General features: G+C 56.9%; 1 protein-coding gene across 1 annotated transcript; it reads right to left on the bottom strand.

Moving 5' to 3' along the window:
- Positions 1 to 228: 228 nt before the first annotated feature.
- On the bottom strand, positions 229 to 15,424 carry RAB17 (RAB17, member RAS oncogene family). The gene is made up of 6 exons (XM_072961909.1): positions 15,235 to 15,424; positions 8,336 to 8,495; positions 3,594 to 3,745; positions 2,453 to 2,578; positions 600 to 693; positions 229 to 349 (listed from the first exon to the last, which is right to left on the bottom strand). The coding sequence occupies exons 2-6, from the start codon at positions 8,490 to 8,492 to the stop codon at positions 237 to 239; spliced, it is 642 nt and encodes a 213-aa protein (XP_072818010.1). The 5' UTR covers positions 8,493 to 8,495; positions 15,235 to 15,424; the 3' UTR covers positions 229 to 236.
- Between the last annotated feature and the right edge of the window lie 2,706 nt (positions 15,425 to 18,130).

Here is an 18,130-nt window from a genome sequence, read left to right on the forward strand (position 1 = left end):
CCCCCGAAGCCTTGTGACCCTGGACCCTCTCCTGAATGAGTCCCACCAGCTGTGGGAAGGAGTTACTCTAAGGGACGCCAGCTTCCGGAGCCTCCAGGACTCAGGAACAAGCCAGCGATGACAGTGAGTCGGAATAAGTACCCCCATCAATATGGAGCTGGCGGTGCTTGGCCTGAGGCCCGGGGGGCCCAGGCTGGGGGCTTCCTCCCCATGCCCCCACCCCCGGAGCGGCTGCGTCAGCGGGCACAGCACCCCGCCTGCCTCGAGGGCTTCTCATTCAGAGCCAGCCGAGCATCTCCCTGCAGCGTCTGGCCTTGCTTCGTCTCTTCTCTCTGCAAAAGCTCTCGGGCTGTGAATGACAGGAGGAGGGGGCTGGGCTGGGAGAAAAGTGCCCCCGCTCAGCAAGCGCCCTGCCCCCCCGGCATCCCCTGGGGACCCCACCCTCCCTGACATTTTCCCAGACCATGAAACACAGGCCCTGGACTCCTGTTCACTTTGCAGTCCCTGGGGACATCCTGCTGGGTCCCAGGATGCCAGAGATCCAGAGATGGTCCCCCCCGACACCTGGCTCTGGGACAGGGAATGGGCTAGTCACTCACCGACAGCACTGAAGACCTCGGTCACCTGGTGGTTCAGTTTGGCCGAGGTTTCCATGAACAGCAACCCCTTGCTCTCTGCAAACTCCTTCCCTTCCTGAGGGAAATAGCCCCGAAAAGCACTCATTAATTATAAAATTTTCCTAAGAACACTCAGATGCCTTCTAAGAGGAAGACCCAAGACAGACTGAGAAACAACTGCAACCAATAGAGAACCTCACTCCTCAGTTCTGTTACTGGGGCTCCTGGAGCAGGGGGCCTAGGACCCGGGAGGGAGGTCTCTCAAAGGCCAAACCTAGGAGCAGACTTCCCTGAACCAGGAAAAGGATGCTAGTGGGAAAACTGAACAAATCTGAACAAGATGTGTAGTTAATGGTGTTGCATGAAGGTCCATGTCCTGTTTGACAGTCATTCTGAACTTGTCTAAGGCGGCAACATTTGGGAAAGCTGGGAGAGGAGCAGGTTTTTGTACAATGTTTGTGACAATTTTTGTAATTCTGAAATTATCTTAAGATGAAAAGTCAAAACATGAATCAGCCTTGCCGCTGCTCCAGCCGAGCCCCCTGCCGGCTCCTGGTGTCTGTGGCCCCCTGCCCTCCGCCCCCACCCCCAGCCCCAGCCCAGGTCAGTGGGAGCTCAGAATACAGAAGAGGCCAGGGTGGGGTCCCCGGGCCCTGGGTCTACAGTCCAGGCCCCAGGGTGGCCCATTCCTGTGCAGTCTAGGCCACAGGGTCCCCCTCCCGCTGGCAGGCCATCCAGGCACAGAGCAGAGCTGAGTGGAGAGGAGGCCCCTCCCGCCCCTGAGCTGGGCCGCCGGCCTCCCCGGGGGCTCCCTGCCCGGCCGGTCTCCCCGCTCAGCCTGACCCTGCTTCCACCTGTTCTTCCCCAGTCCCCCGTCGGGTTCCCAACCCAGCGACTCAGCACTGCCCCCGGAATAAAGCCCCCAAGCCCAACACCACCGCTGGGACCTCTGCCTCTGAGCACCAGCACCTGCTCGGCACGGCCTCCTGGGCCAGCCGCTGCCTCCCTCCCCCTCCTCAGGGAGCCCCACCCGGCCCGGCACCTCCCACCCTCAGTGTCACCTCTCCCCGTCCCTTCATCTGCCCCTCCTCCCGGAGCCTTCCCTAAACCCACCCCCGACACCCTCCCATACGCACACAGACACCACTCTAGCACAGCTCCTAAACATGCACACACTAATGCACACAGACACCACTACACACACACACACACTCACACACTCACACTAATGCACACAGACACCACTACACACCCACACTGATACACACAGACACCGCTCCACACCCACACACACTGATACACACAGACACCGCTCCACACCCACACACACTGATACACACAGACACCGCTCCACGCGCGCACGCACACGCACTAGGAGCCCTTGCTCCTGCTCCGGGCTCCCAGCACTCTCCACGCCTCTCCCATATTGCTGGTCCGTTTCCAGGAGACCTGCAGCTTTTTAGATTTCCTGCCCCTTGCTCATGTCCTAGCAAAGAAATTTGGATTTATACCCACTTGCCCCTTCTGCAATAGTTTATTGAACACAGAGAAAAAGATCTGAAACTCCCATGACTTAAGGAGGGAGATGCTGGGCAGGGTCGTGGCTTTCTCGGGGGAACCACCCCGCCAGGCTGTGCCCCCACCACCCCGCCAGTCCTGGGGGTGCTGCCGGCGTTGCTCCCAGCTCTCCCCACGCCTGGGCGCAACCACCTATCCGCCTGACCTTCCCAGGAGACCAGAAAGTTTCACCCAGAAGGGACACTAGGTGTGTGTGCGTGTGTGGGGGGTCCCTCCCACCTCCCCGGCGGGGACAGAACGACGGTCTCCAGTCCCACCTCCAGCGTCACCTCCCGCTCTTCGCCGAGGTCCGTCTTGTTGCCGACCAGCATGATCACGACTTCTCCCGGGTGGAACTCCTCCTCCAGGTCCTTCAGCCACTGCTGCGCTTTGCAGAACGAATCCTAAACCAGGAAACCAGGAACATCAGTGGGGCACATCCCGGTGGTCCTCCTCAGCGCCCCGGGAGAGTCACGGCAGGTGTGGGTGGCCACCCTGTGCAATATGGCACCCGATCCAACTGGTCCCCCAAGGGACCCAAGGGTTGCTGCACCCCTGGAGCGGGAGGCCTGTCTCTGGCCTGGGGTGGTCTGGGCAGCTCCGTCCTCACCGGGCGGAGGGAGGCTGGGAGCTGCAGGCGGTTCCAGGTCAGACCTGGAGCCCAGGAGGCCTCTGTTCCTGGATGCCCTCAAGGACCACTTTGTGGGGGGCTGACTGGCATCCCAAACCCCGATCCTCACTGCAGTGCCCCCAGATCTATGAAGGGGCTTCTGCCCTGGGCCCCAAGCGACCCGTCTGCTCCATAGTCAAGCTGACCCGGTCGGCCTGCTCTCAGCACTGCAGGGCCCCACTGGTGGTGCACACCCCCTGATTCCACCAGCATGGCCCGATTACCAGAACTCCGTTCCCTCCTGCTCACCTACCCACCCCTCCTCCCCTGCCCACCCCAAAGGCCAGCCCTGCATCTCCCACCACCATCTCAGCTAAACCTTCCTGCAGGAAGTAGGGTGCCCCCCATCGACCCCCACAGGCCCCCACCCTTCCCCGCTGGTGCTCCAAGTATCTGCCCACGCCTGTTTGGCATCAGCCCCGGAGATACTGTGTGTATCGGAGATGCAGCCGAGGGCTGTATCCTGTTTTCATAACATCCCGCTCAGCCCCTCAGTGGGCACCCAAGGAATCATGACTGATGGAGGGTGATGCTGTTCGGGGTGTTCTGGGAGGACCACCGAGGAGAACATACCCAACATGCAGCAGGAGGAGGGGTTGTCACGGAGGACTTCCTGGAGGAGGTGACTAACTTTCAGGGAAGGGTTCTCTACTGGTTGTCATGATTTTCACATCAAGGCCAGTCACCCCCCAGGAGCACAGAAAGCGGACGCCTTGTGGAGGGTGGGGACACGCGCTGGCGAGCCTCACCTTCCTGGTGACATCATACACCAAAAGCGCAGCGCTGGCGCCCCTGAAGTAGAGATGGCAGACGCTGTGGTACTTCTCCTGGCCAGCTGTGTCCCAGATCTCAAACTTCAGAGACGCAGCGCCCAAATCCACCACCTTGGTGAAGAACGCACCTGAAACAGAAGCCCAGAGGAGGCCTCCCTGGAGGGCGAGGTCTTCACCCACCTCAGCCTGGGCCAGCGCAAGCCCTGGTCTCAGCAAGCCAGCCAGAGGCAGCCAGCCCTGCGTCCTGTCACCACAGCGGGGAGGGCTGAGCACACACCTCGTCTGGAAGGTGGACGTTTCCGGGAAAAGCACAGTGTTACGAGTAATTTGCTGCAGACCTTTGTAGATTCTACAGAGCTTTTGGGTGGGAAGATAACCTCTCAGTGTCCTAACTCAAAACCCTCTGGACGATGGGTGGCATGGAAGGGGTCTCTGATAACCAAGGGTCCAACATGTCCCCGTGGGGGTCCAGAGATGCAGCTGGCACACTGATGGTCTCACGAGCTCATCCTCCAAACCCTCCCGGCCTCCTGCTACCTCCCAGCCTCATCCACACCTCACCCTGCCGACCCTCCATCTGCACTGACCTCTCTGCTTGGAACCTGCCTCCTCCCCGTCCCTTCACGTCCCCTGAGGTCTCTGAGTGCCAGCCCAGGCCCCCGTCTCTTCCCCCCGCGCCTCCCTGTGCTGCTCACACACCCAGGGGCACAGGTAGACAGCTAGATTGCTGTGTTCTCACCTGTCGCCCCTGGGGACAATGAGCACCTGGAGGGCAGGGACTTCTATTCATTCATGTCTCAGCTTCAAAATGACACACAACGGAAGACCTACCCCCAAACCTTTCATTCGACATACTGGGCAATCCACCTTTCAGCTGAGGATTCTTTCCCCCTTAGCATAATTTTCCAAAGTGATGTGACTTTGAGATAGTTATTTAGTGACACCAAGATGTTCTGGCCACAGTGTGCAGGTATGTCATACACAGAACTGGACCAGGGACTGGGAGGGGGACAGAGGTGGGGCTTCAAGAAAAGCTGCGGCCCTGCCCACACCCCAGCTGGGGTGGAGCTTGTGGGGAGATTCTGGCAAACGCAGCTGCATGCTTAAAATTAAAACTTGCACTCCAAGGCCAGCGTGTGAGTGTCCTGGAACTGCCGGAGCAAATGACCCCAGACAGGGTGGCTTCAGACAGCAGAAATGGATTCTTTCAGTCCTGGCAGTCAGAGGTCCAAAATCAAGGTGGACTCCTTGGCTCCCACCCAGAAAAGAGCCCACATGAATTATCTCCCTTGTTCAGAAACCCATTGTCCACATTTTTTACGTGTTCACAGCTGAAGCCACAAAGTGATTACAAAATAAACTTCCAAGAAATTCAAACAGACTTGGAGATTTTGCCTGAAATGATACTGGCAACAAGCTGGGGGCTGGGGGTGGGATCAGGCCGCAAACCAGGACTTGTTCTAGAACAGGCTGGTAGACACAATGCACTGGCACCTTTTCATCAGACTATAATCTGCAATGAGGCCACTGGGCTCACTGTCCCATCACGGCACACAGCAGGGCTCCCGCTCCTCTGGCCCCGCTGCAAACGTCCACGCAGGTGCCCCAGTGGCGGGGACACTTGGGGACACTTCCAGCCCCCGCTCCCAGCCTCTGGAAGCAGACATGCCCTCGACTTGGTGAGCTGAAGGAAACCCCGTGGGCAACAAATGACAAGAGAATTAACCGGGGGCTATTCTTCAATTTGCATTTTTTGGCCCCAAATTAAAAGGTGTGTCTCTACTCAATGTGAACTAAGGAAAGGTTGGCTTTTTTACCTTTTAATTTAAATAAACAGCTGATGGCACTCACTGGAGCCCTCTCTGCCACATTCATCTTTTTTGTAAAAGTCACAAGCTCCTCACTGGTTTAGGGGAACGCGACGTGAGTGACTTCTCAGGGGCTTCAGCAAAGCTTCGCTCAGCAGGGGAGGGAGGTGGGGGTGACACTGAATACCTTTGGTGCCTCTCTGGCCCACACTAGGCCTAGCTGGTCTGAACTCATTTTGGCTTCCGCCAGCAAATACGCACACCAACACCAGATGTCACCATCCCTCCAAAGAAGTCCCTGAGACCATGCAGGGCGGGGAACCGGCCAGCGCTCCCCCTGCCATGGCCAGTCGGGATTCCAGGATGAGGGGCCGGGGGAAGCTCGGTGGGGTCTTCGGGAGCTCTGGGTGGCCCCAGTGACCACTCCTTGGAGCTGCCCACCTCCACGACCCCTGCCAGGCCCTCTCCTGCAGCCGGGCTGGAAGCCTTTGGGGTACTGGGGTGGCCAGGAGTTCAAGGGGACTCTGGTCTCCCCCAAGCAGGCCGAGCCCCCAGGAGTCTGCACTCACTTCCACTCTGGCTGTTTGGGGTACTCGAGTCTGTCGGTCACTGCGGCTCACAGCTATGGCTCCAACTTCCTCTGGATGGGCGGGGTCCGGCTGCAGGATGGCTGGACCATCCTGGCCGGACCATCCTGGCCTGAGCAGTCTTCTGCAGAGCCACGCCCAGTGCTTGTGTAATCCTCCGCTGCGGGCCCCCCAACCCTGCACCCACCAACAGACCCAGACCCTCTGGAGGGAGCCCAGGGACCCCCGCGCCTCCCAAAGGCTGGAGGATCTTGCAACTGGCCTGCCCTGAAGGCAGCAGCACCAAGGACGTGCCAGGCCCTGGCCCCGCCCCTGCCCTCAGGGGTGTGGGGTGGGTGTCTAAGGAAGGGTGACGACCTTAAGTCACAGCACGCTGATCGTGACTTGACATCCTTCCTTCAGCCTTTCACAGAGGGCCCCCCTCACCCCAGAGCAGGGCCTGGGCGTCCTCGTTTCACAGACAGGAACACGCAGGTGAGAACCTAGGCCGTCCCGCCATTTGTTCGTTCAGCTCCTGTTTGCTGAGAACTCCCTGCCGGCCACGCCGGTCACGCACCCCCGCGGCGTCCTCCCCGCCGCGTCCTCCCCGTGGCCCCGGGGTGGGGGTGGTGAGCGCCCTCACCCTCCCCCTGTGGCTCTGCTCACCCTCCGGAAAGCCAAGGCCGTCGTCGTGAGGACGCACCTGCCTTCAAAGGGCTTCTGTACAGCACGGACCACCCCCCTTAGATTAAAGGGACACTCGTCCCAGTTCCTCATTTGAAAACGGGGGATGTCTGCTTTTATAATAACACAATCATTATGATAGCATAATAATTAATAGTCACGTAGCATATAATATATGAATATAATAAATAAATAATATTATTTTATTTATTTGTTTTCAGAATAATGTGATAACTATAATATCCACCTCCAAAAGCTCTAGTAACATCTCAAGTTGTACCCGGGGAGCTCAGGGGACCTGCGATGTGCTTGGGGGAGACCATCATTCCCGCACGAGACTGAGCTCCTGAAAGCAGGGGCTCACTCACCTCACCACTCCTGCACCAGGCTCAGCGGTGCACACAGTAGGTGCTCAATAAGGAGCTTGGTGGCTGACCGAATAAAGAAGCGCTAAGCTCAGCCACGGGCTTGTGGGCCACGAAACACTGATCCAGTCTTCCCCCGTCTCCGCATCCTCCCACCCCGAGCCTGGAAGGCCAAAGTGGGAGCGGAGATTTAAGGCACCTGCCCCAGGCAGAGGTGGAGTCCTGGGGGATAAGCCTGGGCTGGCGGCGGGGTGCTGGCAGGAGGAGGCAGGGGGCGGGGGGCACACCCAGCCCTGCTCTGCAACCAAAGGAGCCCCCACCTAACCTGAGCCCCAGCTCTGCACCCTCCTGGCCTCACAGCACCCCTGAAGAGAATGGGGTGACGTGGACAGTCTGGGGAGGGTGACAGCTTGGTCCCCGACCTGCTGGAACTGGAGGAACCAGTGGAGGTGCCAGTGGGTGGGGGACAGGGCCCCCCCGCCGTCCACAAGCTGCCGCGCGCTGGGCCTACAGGCCTCCTGCCTGGGAAAGTTATCCAGCATGTCTGAGCGTCCCTTCCCTCTTCCCCAGCCCCCTGCAAGCACAGAAGGCTGGCACCCTCCCCTGGCTCCGCGTGGCTCTGTGCGCGAGGGGCCCCTTCCACCCACTACCCACCTTCTCCTGGCAGGCCCGAGCCGGGCCTCCCTGCGCCCCTGAGCTGAGGCCGTGGCCCACAGTGAGCCCCATGCCCCTCTCCTCGGCCTCCCCACGCCCCCTGGAGCCCATCCCCTGGCCACTCGCTGCCTCAGGGTCTCTCGCAGACTCTGTAAGAGCAGGAGTCCCAAACTTTGGGGGGCAGGGCCCTGTAGCAAATATTTTAGGCTTCAAGAGTCGTGCTGTTCCCGCTGCAACCGCACGGCGCCGCCCTTCCAGACTGAGAGCCACGGAGGACACACAGCTGGGAGAGGCCAGCTTGTCCGGGGGCTGAGTGGCAGAGCCTCGGGGTGCTTCTCCTGGGCTCCCCACTCTGCCAGCACAATCCTTCACCCCACCCTCTGGGGCCAGAGACTCTGTCCCTGCCCCTCCACCCCTCCGCCAACTCCAGCTGAGCCGACACCTGGCTGTGCTCTGGGTTCTGTGTGTGACTGACCGAGGTGGACCTCGTTTCATCCCTGAATGTGCCAGGCCCTGCCTGCGGTCCCGGGAGCACGTGGGAAACTCCCCGGTGGCCTCGTCCCCATGCCCCCCATGCCTGGGTCAGCGGCCCTGGCTTCTTCCCCGGAGACGAACGAAAGACGCCCTGTCCCGTCACTTACATCCCACGGTCGGCAGGATACTCTTGAAGTCATTCTTCACGTATCGGAGAGCCAAGCTGGACTTGCCCACAGAGTCAGTGCCCAGGAGAACCAGCTTGAAGATGCAGGGCTGGCCGGGGGCAGCCCCAGGGCAGGAGGCCCCGTCCACCTGCGCCATGTCCTGCAGAGACAGCAGGGGAAGGTTGAGTGTCTGAAGCCAAATAACCTTAGCAAGTTCACCCCCGGGACGCTGCTGCCCTGGCCGGACGCAGACTGCCTGGAATAGAATGCAGCTCCAAGTCAGAGGCACCTGGCCTGACATCCCGGGTCCACTCTGCACCCCACCTCCCCATGTGGAATCTCCCCACATGAACAACAGCCGTGACGCAGGTCTGCTGTGAGGTGCTAGGTTCGGACGGCACGTCCGCGGTGCCCGGCGGGGGCCGGTGCGTCAGGCACCGCTTCAAACCCTGAAGAGGAACGACTGTGCGCCCGTCATCATGCTGGCTCACTGACCTCCTGTAACCGAGCAGGACCCCATGGGGCCATCCCGGGACAGACCCCCCCCACCTACCCCCCGTCCTGCGCCTACCTCTTGTCTGGAGAAAAGCTTTAGTCTCCTAGGCCCCCTGAGTCCCAAAGAGTGCAGGTAATCAGAAAAGTGAGAAAACACAGAAAGAAAGCAGAACGTCACGCAAGACAGAATAATAATCGTTTAGCTGTTAAAGAAAGTCGAAGACCTTCATTTCCTCCTCAAGCTCAGTAGACAACATCCCGAGCCTTGTCCTTCGAGCTGTTTTGCGGAAACCCCCACCAGGTGGGAGAAGTTAACTGCGTGCTGCCCACAAGCCGGAGACCCCAGACCTGCGGGAACCGGAAGGTTGATGGCGCTGACTCCCCATGACCTCTCGTCCATGAGATGATCAGAAGAACGTCCGTGAGCTGATCACACCCCACAGCCCCCGCCTCACCCTGTCCTTAAAAGCCTTTCCCGGAAGGCCGTCAGCAAGTTTGGGCCCTTTAAGCACCAGCGGCCTGGACTCCTTGCTGGGCGCCTGCAGTAAACGTCGCACTTTCCTTCCCCACAGCCCGGTGTCACAGGTCGGCTTTACTGCGCGCGGGCAAGCGGACCCGAGTGTAGTTCAGTAACGCTTCCATCCCTTCCCACTTTTGAAGGATGTGCGACTTACTCTGAAACGTGTCTGAAACACCTGAAAGGTACAGTGCCCTCTCCACGGTGGCTCATGGATTAAAGCTGGTGTTTCAAGACAATCTATCTACAAAAGAGGCTGGTGTTTCAAGGATCTCAAAACATGTTAGTCCTTCCCTCTGCATCTAAAGCTGCAGAACCCACAGCGATAAGCCCTGGAGCAAAACAGCTCTGTGATCAAAATTAATGTGGGCAAACCCCGCAGGTTTTTTCACTATAGGAAATTTCAGGCACAAACCATGACAAGGATGGCGGTCATTCTGGTGGAACTCGTGTCTCCATCGGCTGCCTCCACAAGCACCAGCTGTGGCCAATCCTGCTTCACCCACAGCCCCGAACCTCCCTCACACGCAAGGTTAGTTTGAAGGAAATCCCAGACATCCTATTATTTCTCCTGCTAATCTCAGTAGACATGGGGGGGTTTTTTGCCTTAAAAATAAATATGGCTTTTATTACATGAGATGTGTAAAATAGTCAAATTTATAGAAACAGAAAGAATAGTGGTGGCCAGCAGCTAGAAGGGGAGGGCAGAATTGGGAGCTGTGGTCTGATGGGTGTAGTTACAGTTTTGCAAGATGAGAAAGTTCTGGAGAATGGCTGCACACAGTGTGAATACACTTAAAACTACTATATTGTACACTTAAAAGTGGTTACAATGATTTTTAAAAATCACTCCTAGGACAGCTCTAGACTTCGAGGCATAAAGCTTTCTTGCATGACCAAAAATAAACATGGAAGTGGCTTTTATAACAGAATCTTCAAACTGTTCAGAGGTGAGCCACCAAGTTTTACAGGCTACTTCTTTTTCTTTTTTTTTTTTTTTTTTGCTATGAATAAGTTATACATATGTTCTTTTATTCACAATGTATTTGTTGAAGAAATCAGGTGGTCCTGTAGTCTCTGGATTTTGCTGAGTGTGTTCCTATGTTGTCATCGAATGTGTTCCTGCAAACTCCGTGTTTTCTGTAGCTTGGTGGCTCAGAACAGAAATCTGGTCACATACAGGCTATCTTCCGGCAAGAATGTTTCGTGAGTGTGGCGCGAATTTCCTCGGGAGGCAAATAACGTCCAGCGGCCTCTTTGTGGTGTCAGCAGTCATGGGCGACCACGTCCACTCTTTCATTTGGGGGCTGCAAGATGGTGGCATTCTACTGGTATCACTTCATCTTCATCTATTATCTGGATTGCTTCTAGAAAGAAGAACTTCCCCTGAAAAATATCCAAACCCAGCTCAGAGGCAGCCGGTCCAGGGGCCGCCTCTCCCTCCTCACGGTGGCAGGTGGACTGGAGAAAGGGGAGGGATTCTGAAGAGGAGAGAGAGCAGGAGGGAGCAGACCCCGTCCCCTCTCTGCCCCGCAGGGAGCAGCCAGGCCACACGCTGGTCGGGGCTGCCCTGCAGGGACACAGGAAGAGGACCGAGTTTGGGATCAAATTCTCAAAAAAACAGGACTGAGTCTGCGATGCCGACAAGACTTCTTTCTTCTTCTTCTTCTTTTTTTAATTCTTGAGGGAAGGTGGAATTCAGTTTGTTTGTTTGTTTATGGAGATACTATGGAGTGAACCCAGGACCTCGTGCATGCTAAGCACACACTCCACCACTGAGTTACATCCTCCCCACCAAGGACTGGAAAGGGACTAGGGTCACAGGGTCTGGTGGAGAAGGGCTCACAGGCCCACCCGCTCCCAGGGGAAAGGACACAGCAGAGCCACGGGGTTACTGAGAAGCATGTCTGAACTCCCATCTTCAGGGAGGTACTCCAGAGTTTCAACCACCATCAGCGATGATGCTTCATGGTGTCACGTCTGCTGTCCTGCCTGGGTACCCTGCAACGTCTGCATCCCACAGCCCCGCGGCCGCCCCGGGCTGGGGGAGCAGGCTCTGCAGGGGCCAGTCCGCTCCCCAGAACCCACCACCCCTGCAAGAACTCGAAGCAGCCCTTCCACAGATTTCTGACCCACTGGTAGGAATTAAGCTCAGAGGCAAAGTAAAATGAACTCCAGGAACAGATGCGGGAGCACCTGAAGTCGCTGGCCCCCAGGAATAAAACCGCAGCCTGTGATCCAGCATTGCAGGCCAAGCGGCAAATCAGAGTCCAGAGTCTGGTTGAAGCCCCGGGGAAGATAACAAAGGGACATCGGCTCAAAGTTCAGACTTGGCTGCAGCTGCTTATCTGTCAAGTCCCCCGGCAAATTATCTGGGGAATCTGCCTTACGGTAAAGTTGCTCCATCTGCTCTCCCCTCGCTGTTCAAGTCGATGCAAATCCCTCCCCGTCACAGCCTGTCTGGTCTCACAGCTGCCACCCTTACCCCCGGTCGTGTGTCCGGTCCCCAAAAATAGCAGCTAATAAAACAAAGTCCCTGCCAGCCTGGGGCCTACAGCTCCCTGCTCCTCTTCTTGACTGAAATGATCTCAGTTTCTCCCTCGACCTGACCTCACAGAATTTTTTTTTAATGGTTTCTCTCTCTCACTGGGCTGTAATGAGGTTTAATTTACATAACTATTGTATTTCTCTCTCTCTCTCTCTCTCTCTCTCTCTCTCTCTCTCTCTCTCTCTCTCTCTCTCTCGGCTGTGAACTATCACAAATGCACGGACAGTATTCATTAAGCATACAGTAGGTGCTCAATAAATAGCTCATGCGTGACCATAGGGATGACTTAGCCAGAAGCCACAAGTAGACAGACATGCTATTTCCACCACATCATTTGTTTGCACGGCCAGGAAAACCCAGGCAGCTTGTCTGACAGTGGGCTGTGGTCTCTGCAGAAAGAGCAGACGAAATCAACTCTACTTCATTAAAAAAAAAAAAAAACTTTTTTAAAAAGAGAGCGAGGAAGGGCCTGTAGCAGGCGCTGAGAACAGCGTGGTCCAGGCAGCTCAGCCGAGGGACCGAGAAAGGCAGGCTGCTCGCTGCACGGCGCTCCGCACGGGCGCACCGTGGCGGCTGCTGGCGCGGCGCGCAGGACCCTGGCCGGCGGAAAGCGGCTCTGCCTCCTTGAACAGGCCGGCTGACTACCCAGGCCCGGAGCTGCTTTTCAGAGACGGCGCGGCACGGGTGCAGGACGGGAACCCACGTCTCCGCGCTGGCCCCGAACCAAGACTCTTCGGTCTCCGGCACTCAGAGAATAGCGATGCCACCACCAGCGCCCTTTACAAAGCGAGAGGGCCCTCGGCAAGGACAGCCTGCTGCCAGCTGCACCGGTAACTCGCGTGGGCTGCCTGGAGACCAGCCAGTCTGCTTCCACGACCGCAGGCCCCCGAGCCCCTGACTCCGCCGAGCCCGGGCGGGGGTGGGCGGCCCGCTTCCAGCGCCCTGCCTCTGGCCTTACTGCCGCGAAACCTCGTGGTGAGGGTTTTGCTTTTCTCAGAAGCCTGTGCCCGAGTGTTGGCTTCTGTGCCTGTCAGGCGGCGGTCCCTCACCCGCGACACGTCAGGGGAGGGGGGACGGAGGCCAGCGGGCCGCCCCTCCAGGGAGGAGCAGGGTGGGCTCGCGCCCTGCACACCACACCGCCTTCTGCTGAAGCCGAGCAGCAGGGTCCGGGGGTCCCGGCGCTGCCCCGCAGCTCTCCTGAGAGCAGGCTGCCGTCCTGGCCGCACCAGATGCCCCGGGCAGAGCGTCACTTCAGCCGCGTGCAGAGGCCGCAGGACGCCCGCGCGACATGGGGGGCGCGGGTGCGGCGGGCCTGCCCCGGGGCCGCTCAGCGCAGCAGCAGACGCCCGCTTACCAGGCGCGCTCGTTTGTGGCCGGACACCGAGAGACGGGGCAGAGCGGGGCGCGCGGGGCTGGGCGCGGGCGGGGCTGCGGGGCTGCGGGGCACGCGCAGGGGCGGCAGCGGTGGCAGCGCGCGAGCCTCAGCCGTGAGAGCAGCAGGGCCTGGGGCCTGGCGCGCAGCGCGGCGAGGAGAGCTAACCCGGCGTGTCACACGCCGCAAGAAGGCTGAGGGCAGGTCTTCGATGTTCCCACCACAGAAAGAAACGCTAATTACGGGACGTCGCGGGGTGGTAGCTTAGCCCCGGGGGTTCTCACTGTGCAATATGCAATTGCATCAAGTCAACACGTCCTATGCCTTAAGCTTGCACGATGTTATAGGTCAATTGTATCGCAAGAAAGCTGGAGGAAAGGAACTTCTAAGAGTGGAATTCCCGAACCTTCTCTGCCACCCCAGGTCGACGCCTTGTTTCTGGCTGGAAATACTTAAGGTGCCTGCTTGGAAGCAGGTAGTCCACTGATTTTTGCTATAATTTTACATAAAGAGAAAGCTCTACCACACGTAAAGCAGCGCGTTCTCAGGAGTTTAAAGATACCCCTTCAAGTGTGCTCTGCTGTTCATGTGCACAATTAATAAAACACTTCTTGAGTCAAGAAAATCTTGAGCCCAAAATGTGTCTGAATTAACCAAAATAGGCAGAGCATGAACGAACGTACCATTACTATGATACCACACACAGGTGACTTACCCCTTTGACGATGACACATCTCTCGGGTCTAAAATATTATTTTGTGGTAAATATAAACACATCATTGTCCATATGAAAAAAAAAACGAAGTTACCCATAATCCTACCTCCTTAATAAAATGAGGGATGGTTTTTTGCCTCCTTACTTCTAGTTTTTTCCTAAGAATCTTAAAAACAAACCAACCATAGTTTTAACATAAAATTATGCATCCTACATTAAAAAACACTTCACATATCTCGAGGGCATTTCTCCACCTTGTTCTGTACGTTAGAGATGCTTTCACCATCTGCAGGTGTGATGACCACACGACAGTCCTACAACTACTCCACTTTGCTGGGCTGTCTCTCCATCACTGGATACTCACTTGGCTTTAATTTTCTTTCCTGTAATAAGTAAGCCTGCAGAAAGCATTTCTGTATATAATTTTGTGTGTGATTACATGTTGTAAGCTTTCGATCATCAGAGGTTGGAGCCCTCTGTTCAGAGAGAAAATTGAAAGTGTGACTTTTGACCCAGCCTCTAGCATTTCATCTAGCTGGGATTATTAAAGTCTCTCTCGACACAGAAATGTTCTCAGGGATGCCACGTTCGTGCTGAGGACCAGTAGGGACACCCACTCCAGCATTTTGGGCTGGCGCTTTCCATGTCTTCATGGCCCACCACCTCCACCAGAGGAAAAAGGGAAGGACTGCAAATCCAAACCAGCCTTCTTGGGAGAGGGGCCACTCCAAGCACAGGTCTGGAGAGCCAGGTCTGTGGCCGCAGGTCCTCCATGTGCCCTCCCGACCCAGGCAGGTGAAAACAGCAGGATTTCCCTGCGGCTGTTCACTCTGAGGGCAGTCTGATTCCTTGAGCAGTGTGAGTCATTTGAAATGGATTCCTGTAAGGGCCCCCCTATACATTACCAGCCGTTACATTCAAGCCCTTTAACTGGAATTTTCCCAGAGGTCACTATTTAAATAGGAATCACCTTCCGAACTGACCCAGCAAGCCGTCCGGGACAAACAGGACACCTCTGGCGCTCAGGAGGACACACTCCTCGCCCCTGCCTTTGCCCTTTCGATTATGTGCACGGGGACTCACGCACAGCCACACAGAGACACAAACATTGGCACACACATGACACGCAGATACACTCACACACACACGCACACAAAGGCAAATGCACACAGACTGACCCACAGATACAGACACACACAGACATTCACACACAGACACACTCAGCAAAGTGTCCCCAAGTCTAAACAATAACTCACGTGCTCCCCAGGCCTGGTCACTTCCAGCGAGCCTGACAGCCTGTCATCACCAGGTCCTGCAGGGCCCCTACCTGCATCCCCTTTCTCCCCACTTCTGGCCAGGGAACTAGGGCTGCTCCCTCAACAGGCGGGCTGGGGCGTGGCCATGGGGACAGGCAGGGGCTCTGTTCCAACAGAAAACAGGTAAGAAGCAGCAACCTCTGGCCAAGGCGGTGCCCTGCCCCCTCCCCCAAGGTCAGGCCCCCTCCCGCCCCAGGAGGCTCCCTGGGCAAGGTCCACCACCGTCATGTGGTTGCTGGGGCAGGGCAGGAGGCTGGACCTGAGAGCAGGCGCCACAGCGGCACCTGGGCACCTGGCGGAAGTCACGTTCCTGTCGGGTCACCCGACTCCAGCTGAGTTTCTGTTTTGTTACGGGGCTCATTTCAGTGCTGAAGGTCTCCCTCTGCTCCCTTCTCTGGCTGTGGAGATCTTTATGGCATTTGAAACTAGCTGCCCAGGAGAGAAGGAAGTATGTTGGTCAAATGAATTTGTTCCTGCCACAAGCAGCTGGGAGCCAGCTCTGGTGGGGCCCTGTGCCGGGAACCAGAGGCAAGCCAGGGGGCCAGTCCTGGGGTCAGAGAACAGGGTCCTGGCTGGATGCCCCGGGAGGCCGCATTTCCTGCTCCCAGCTTTGTCACCTTGCAACTGACCACACCTCCGCAGGGATGGGAGGATCTGGGAGCAAGACCAAGGGCAGGGGACATCCTCCTCTGCCTCCCAAGTTCTTCACACGACTCCAATCATGGAATTTCCTGCCTCAGCAATAATGGAATAGCCTCTAAGATTCTGAGTCTCCGAGCACTGGGTTGGGGCAGGCTGGATGCTGAGAAAGGTGAAGATTTGTTAGCCACGAATCTGTCTGCAGACAGCACGTGGGAAGCTAGCTGTCCTCACAGCTCACCTTAACTTCAGCGTGGGCTCCCACCCCACCGGGCTGCTGGGAGACACGCTCCATCATCTCGGTGGCTCCCCCACGCCCTGCAGTCCTGTGTCAGAGGGGCCATCTGCCAGTGCATAACAACCACCAACACAGAGGCTTACAACACACGTATATTCTCTCCCAGCTTCTGTGGGTCAGGTGTCTGGGCACAGCCTCCTGGGTCCTCTGCTCAGGGACTCCCAAGGCTGCAGTCAAAGTGTCAGCCAGTTGCATCCTTTCTGGAGTCTGAGGTCCACTCTAAGCTCATGTCATTCTTGTTTGAATCCAGTGCTTCGCTGTTGTAGGACAGAGATCCCGTTTTGCTGCTGGCTGCCGGCTGGGGGCCACTCTCAGCTGTTAGAGGGCCCCCAGACCCTCTCACCCAGGGAAGCTTGCTTCCTCAAAGCCATCGGGATAGTCTTTCTGACTTCTAGACCCACATTCACGATGCTCGCCTGATTAGGTCAGGCCCACCAGGCACGATCTCCCTTTTGTTAACTCAAAGCTGGCTGATGAGGGACCTTAGTTAAAATCCCTTGGCTTTTGCCTTATAATGTAACCTAACCTCAAGAGTGACATCCATACTTTCCATGGCCCTGGGCACACTCTAGGGGAGGGGATTATACAGGGTGTGGGCACCTGGGGTGAGAACCCTGGGAGCCACCTAGAATCCTGCCTGCCTCAGTACCTGAGCTGAGCCAAAGCACACATGCTCCCTCCCCCCAACCAGATGACAAGGCATGAGAGCTGCCGCATTAGCTCATCACTGGAGGAAGACTGGGAACCACCCCCCCGGGGCCGGACTCAGGCCAGCCCCAACCCTCCCTCGCCTCAAAAGGCCCGGGGACACCGGGAGAGGCTACAACTCAGACCCTCAGTTGGGCCTGGGAGCTGATCACTTCTGTCGTCCTAGGGGCACCCTGCACAGCCTGTAATTTGAGTGGGTCCTTTCCTGAAACCTGTGGGCTCCTCCCACAGAGACCTCAGCAAGTCACCCCCCCACCCCCAATACTTGTTTCCTCACCTCTAAGGCGCCCGGGTTGGGCCAGTTGGCCCCAGGCCTCATTTCACCTCTGACCTCTGTGATTTGATCTCACCACACAGAGAGCTGTCCACAGGAGATGGAAGCCTGGGGCACTCACGCTTAATTCAGAAGGTGCCTTCCTGTGTGGCTGTGCGGGGTCAGGCCTGGGCACAAACCAACCCCCTGGTGGGGAGGACGGGGACCGAGAACACGGACCTGCTGACCTCTGACCCCACTGAGACGTGCACACCAGAATCATCACTGCCTGTAGCGGAAATTAGTCAAAGATGTACACAATTACTTACGTGACCATAATTAATATCATCTCTATATGGCTGTACCAACTTTTAACTTTCTCCCTTGGCATTTTATCAACATTCCTATATTGGCATTAACAAGGAGAATTTCCCGCACGCCGGTTAATTAGGCCCCAGGTGCGGGCACGCCCGCTCACAGGCAAAAAGAATGCAAAGGCACAGAATTTGGGAGCTGAAAGGGCCAGTGGCTGGAGAGCTCGGCAACAGAAGGGTCACCAACTAACTTCCAGCCTCTGCTCAGATATCTGCGGTGGATTCCAGATTCTAGGATGCGAAATCCTAAGGCGGCTCAAATATCAGTCTTCGGTAACTTCTTGCCCATTTGTTCTCCTGGGGTCATCTGGTGAACACCTGACCTACTGCTGCATAAACATTTCTGAAATTTTTTGAAGCCTTTATCAGGGCTTGTAGCAAACACTGCCAACTGCCCGCCCACGCCCTTGCTCCCTGTGCAGAGACCCCTGTGCGCTCGGACTGTTAACACAGCTCTCAGGTGGATGAGCCCAGGGACCCCGAGCTGAGGGTTTGTGGGGGAGAAGTGCCCCCCTTCCTCCTTAGGGCTTCCTTGCGGAGCTGAAGTTAAGGATCCAACT

This window comes from Vicugna pacos, chromosome 5 (genome assembly GCF_048564905.1).
Source record: "Vicugna pacos chromosome 5, VicPac4, whole genome shotgun sequence".
NCBI classification, from domain to species: Eukaryota; Metazoa; Chordata; class Mammalia; order Artiodactyla; family Camelidae; genus Vicugna; species Vicugna pacos.

Excerpts from the sequence above, each read along its gene's own strand:
- RAB17 (XM_072961909.1), bottom strand. The coding sequence starts at position 8,492 with ATGGCGCAGGTGGACGGGGCCTCCTGCCCTGGGGCTGCCCCCGGCCAG. Across the intron at positions 3,746-8,335 it reads TATCCTGCCGACCGTGGGAT|GTGCGTTCTTCACCAAGGTG; the intron begins GTAAGTGACGGG and ends CTTCTGTTTCAG. Across the intron at positions 350-599 it reads CGAGGTCTTCAGTGCTGTCG|CCCGAGAGCTTTTGCAGAGA; the intron begins GTGAGTGACTAG and ends TGTCATTCACAG.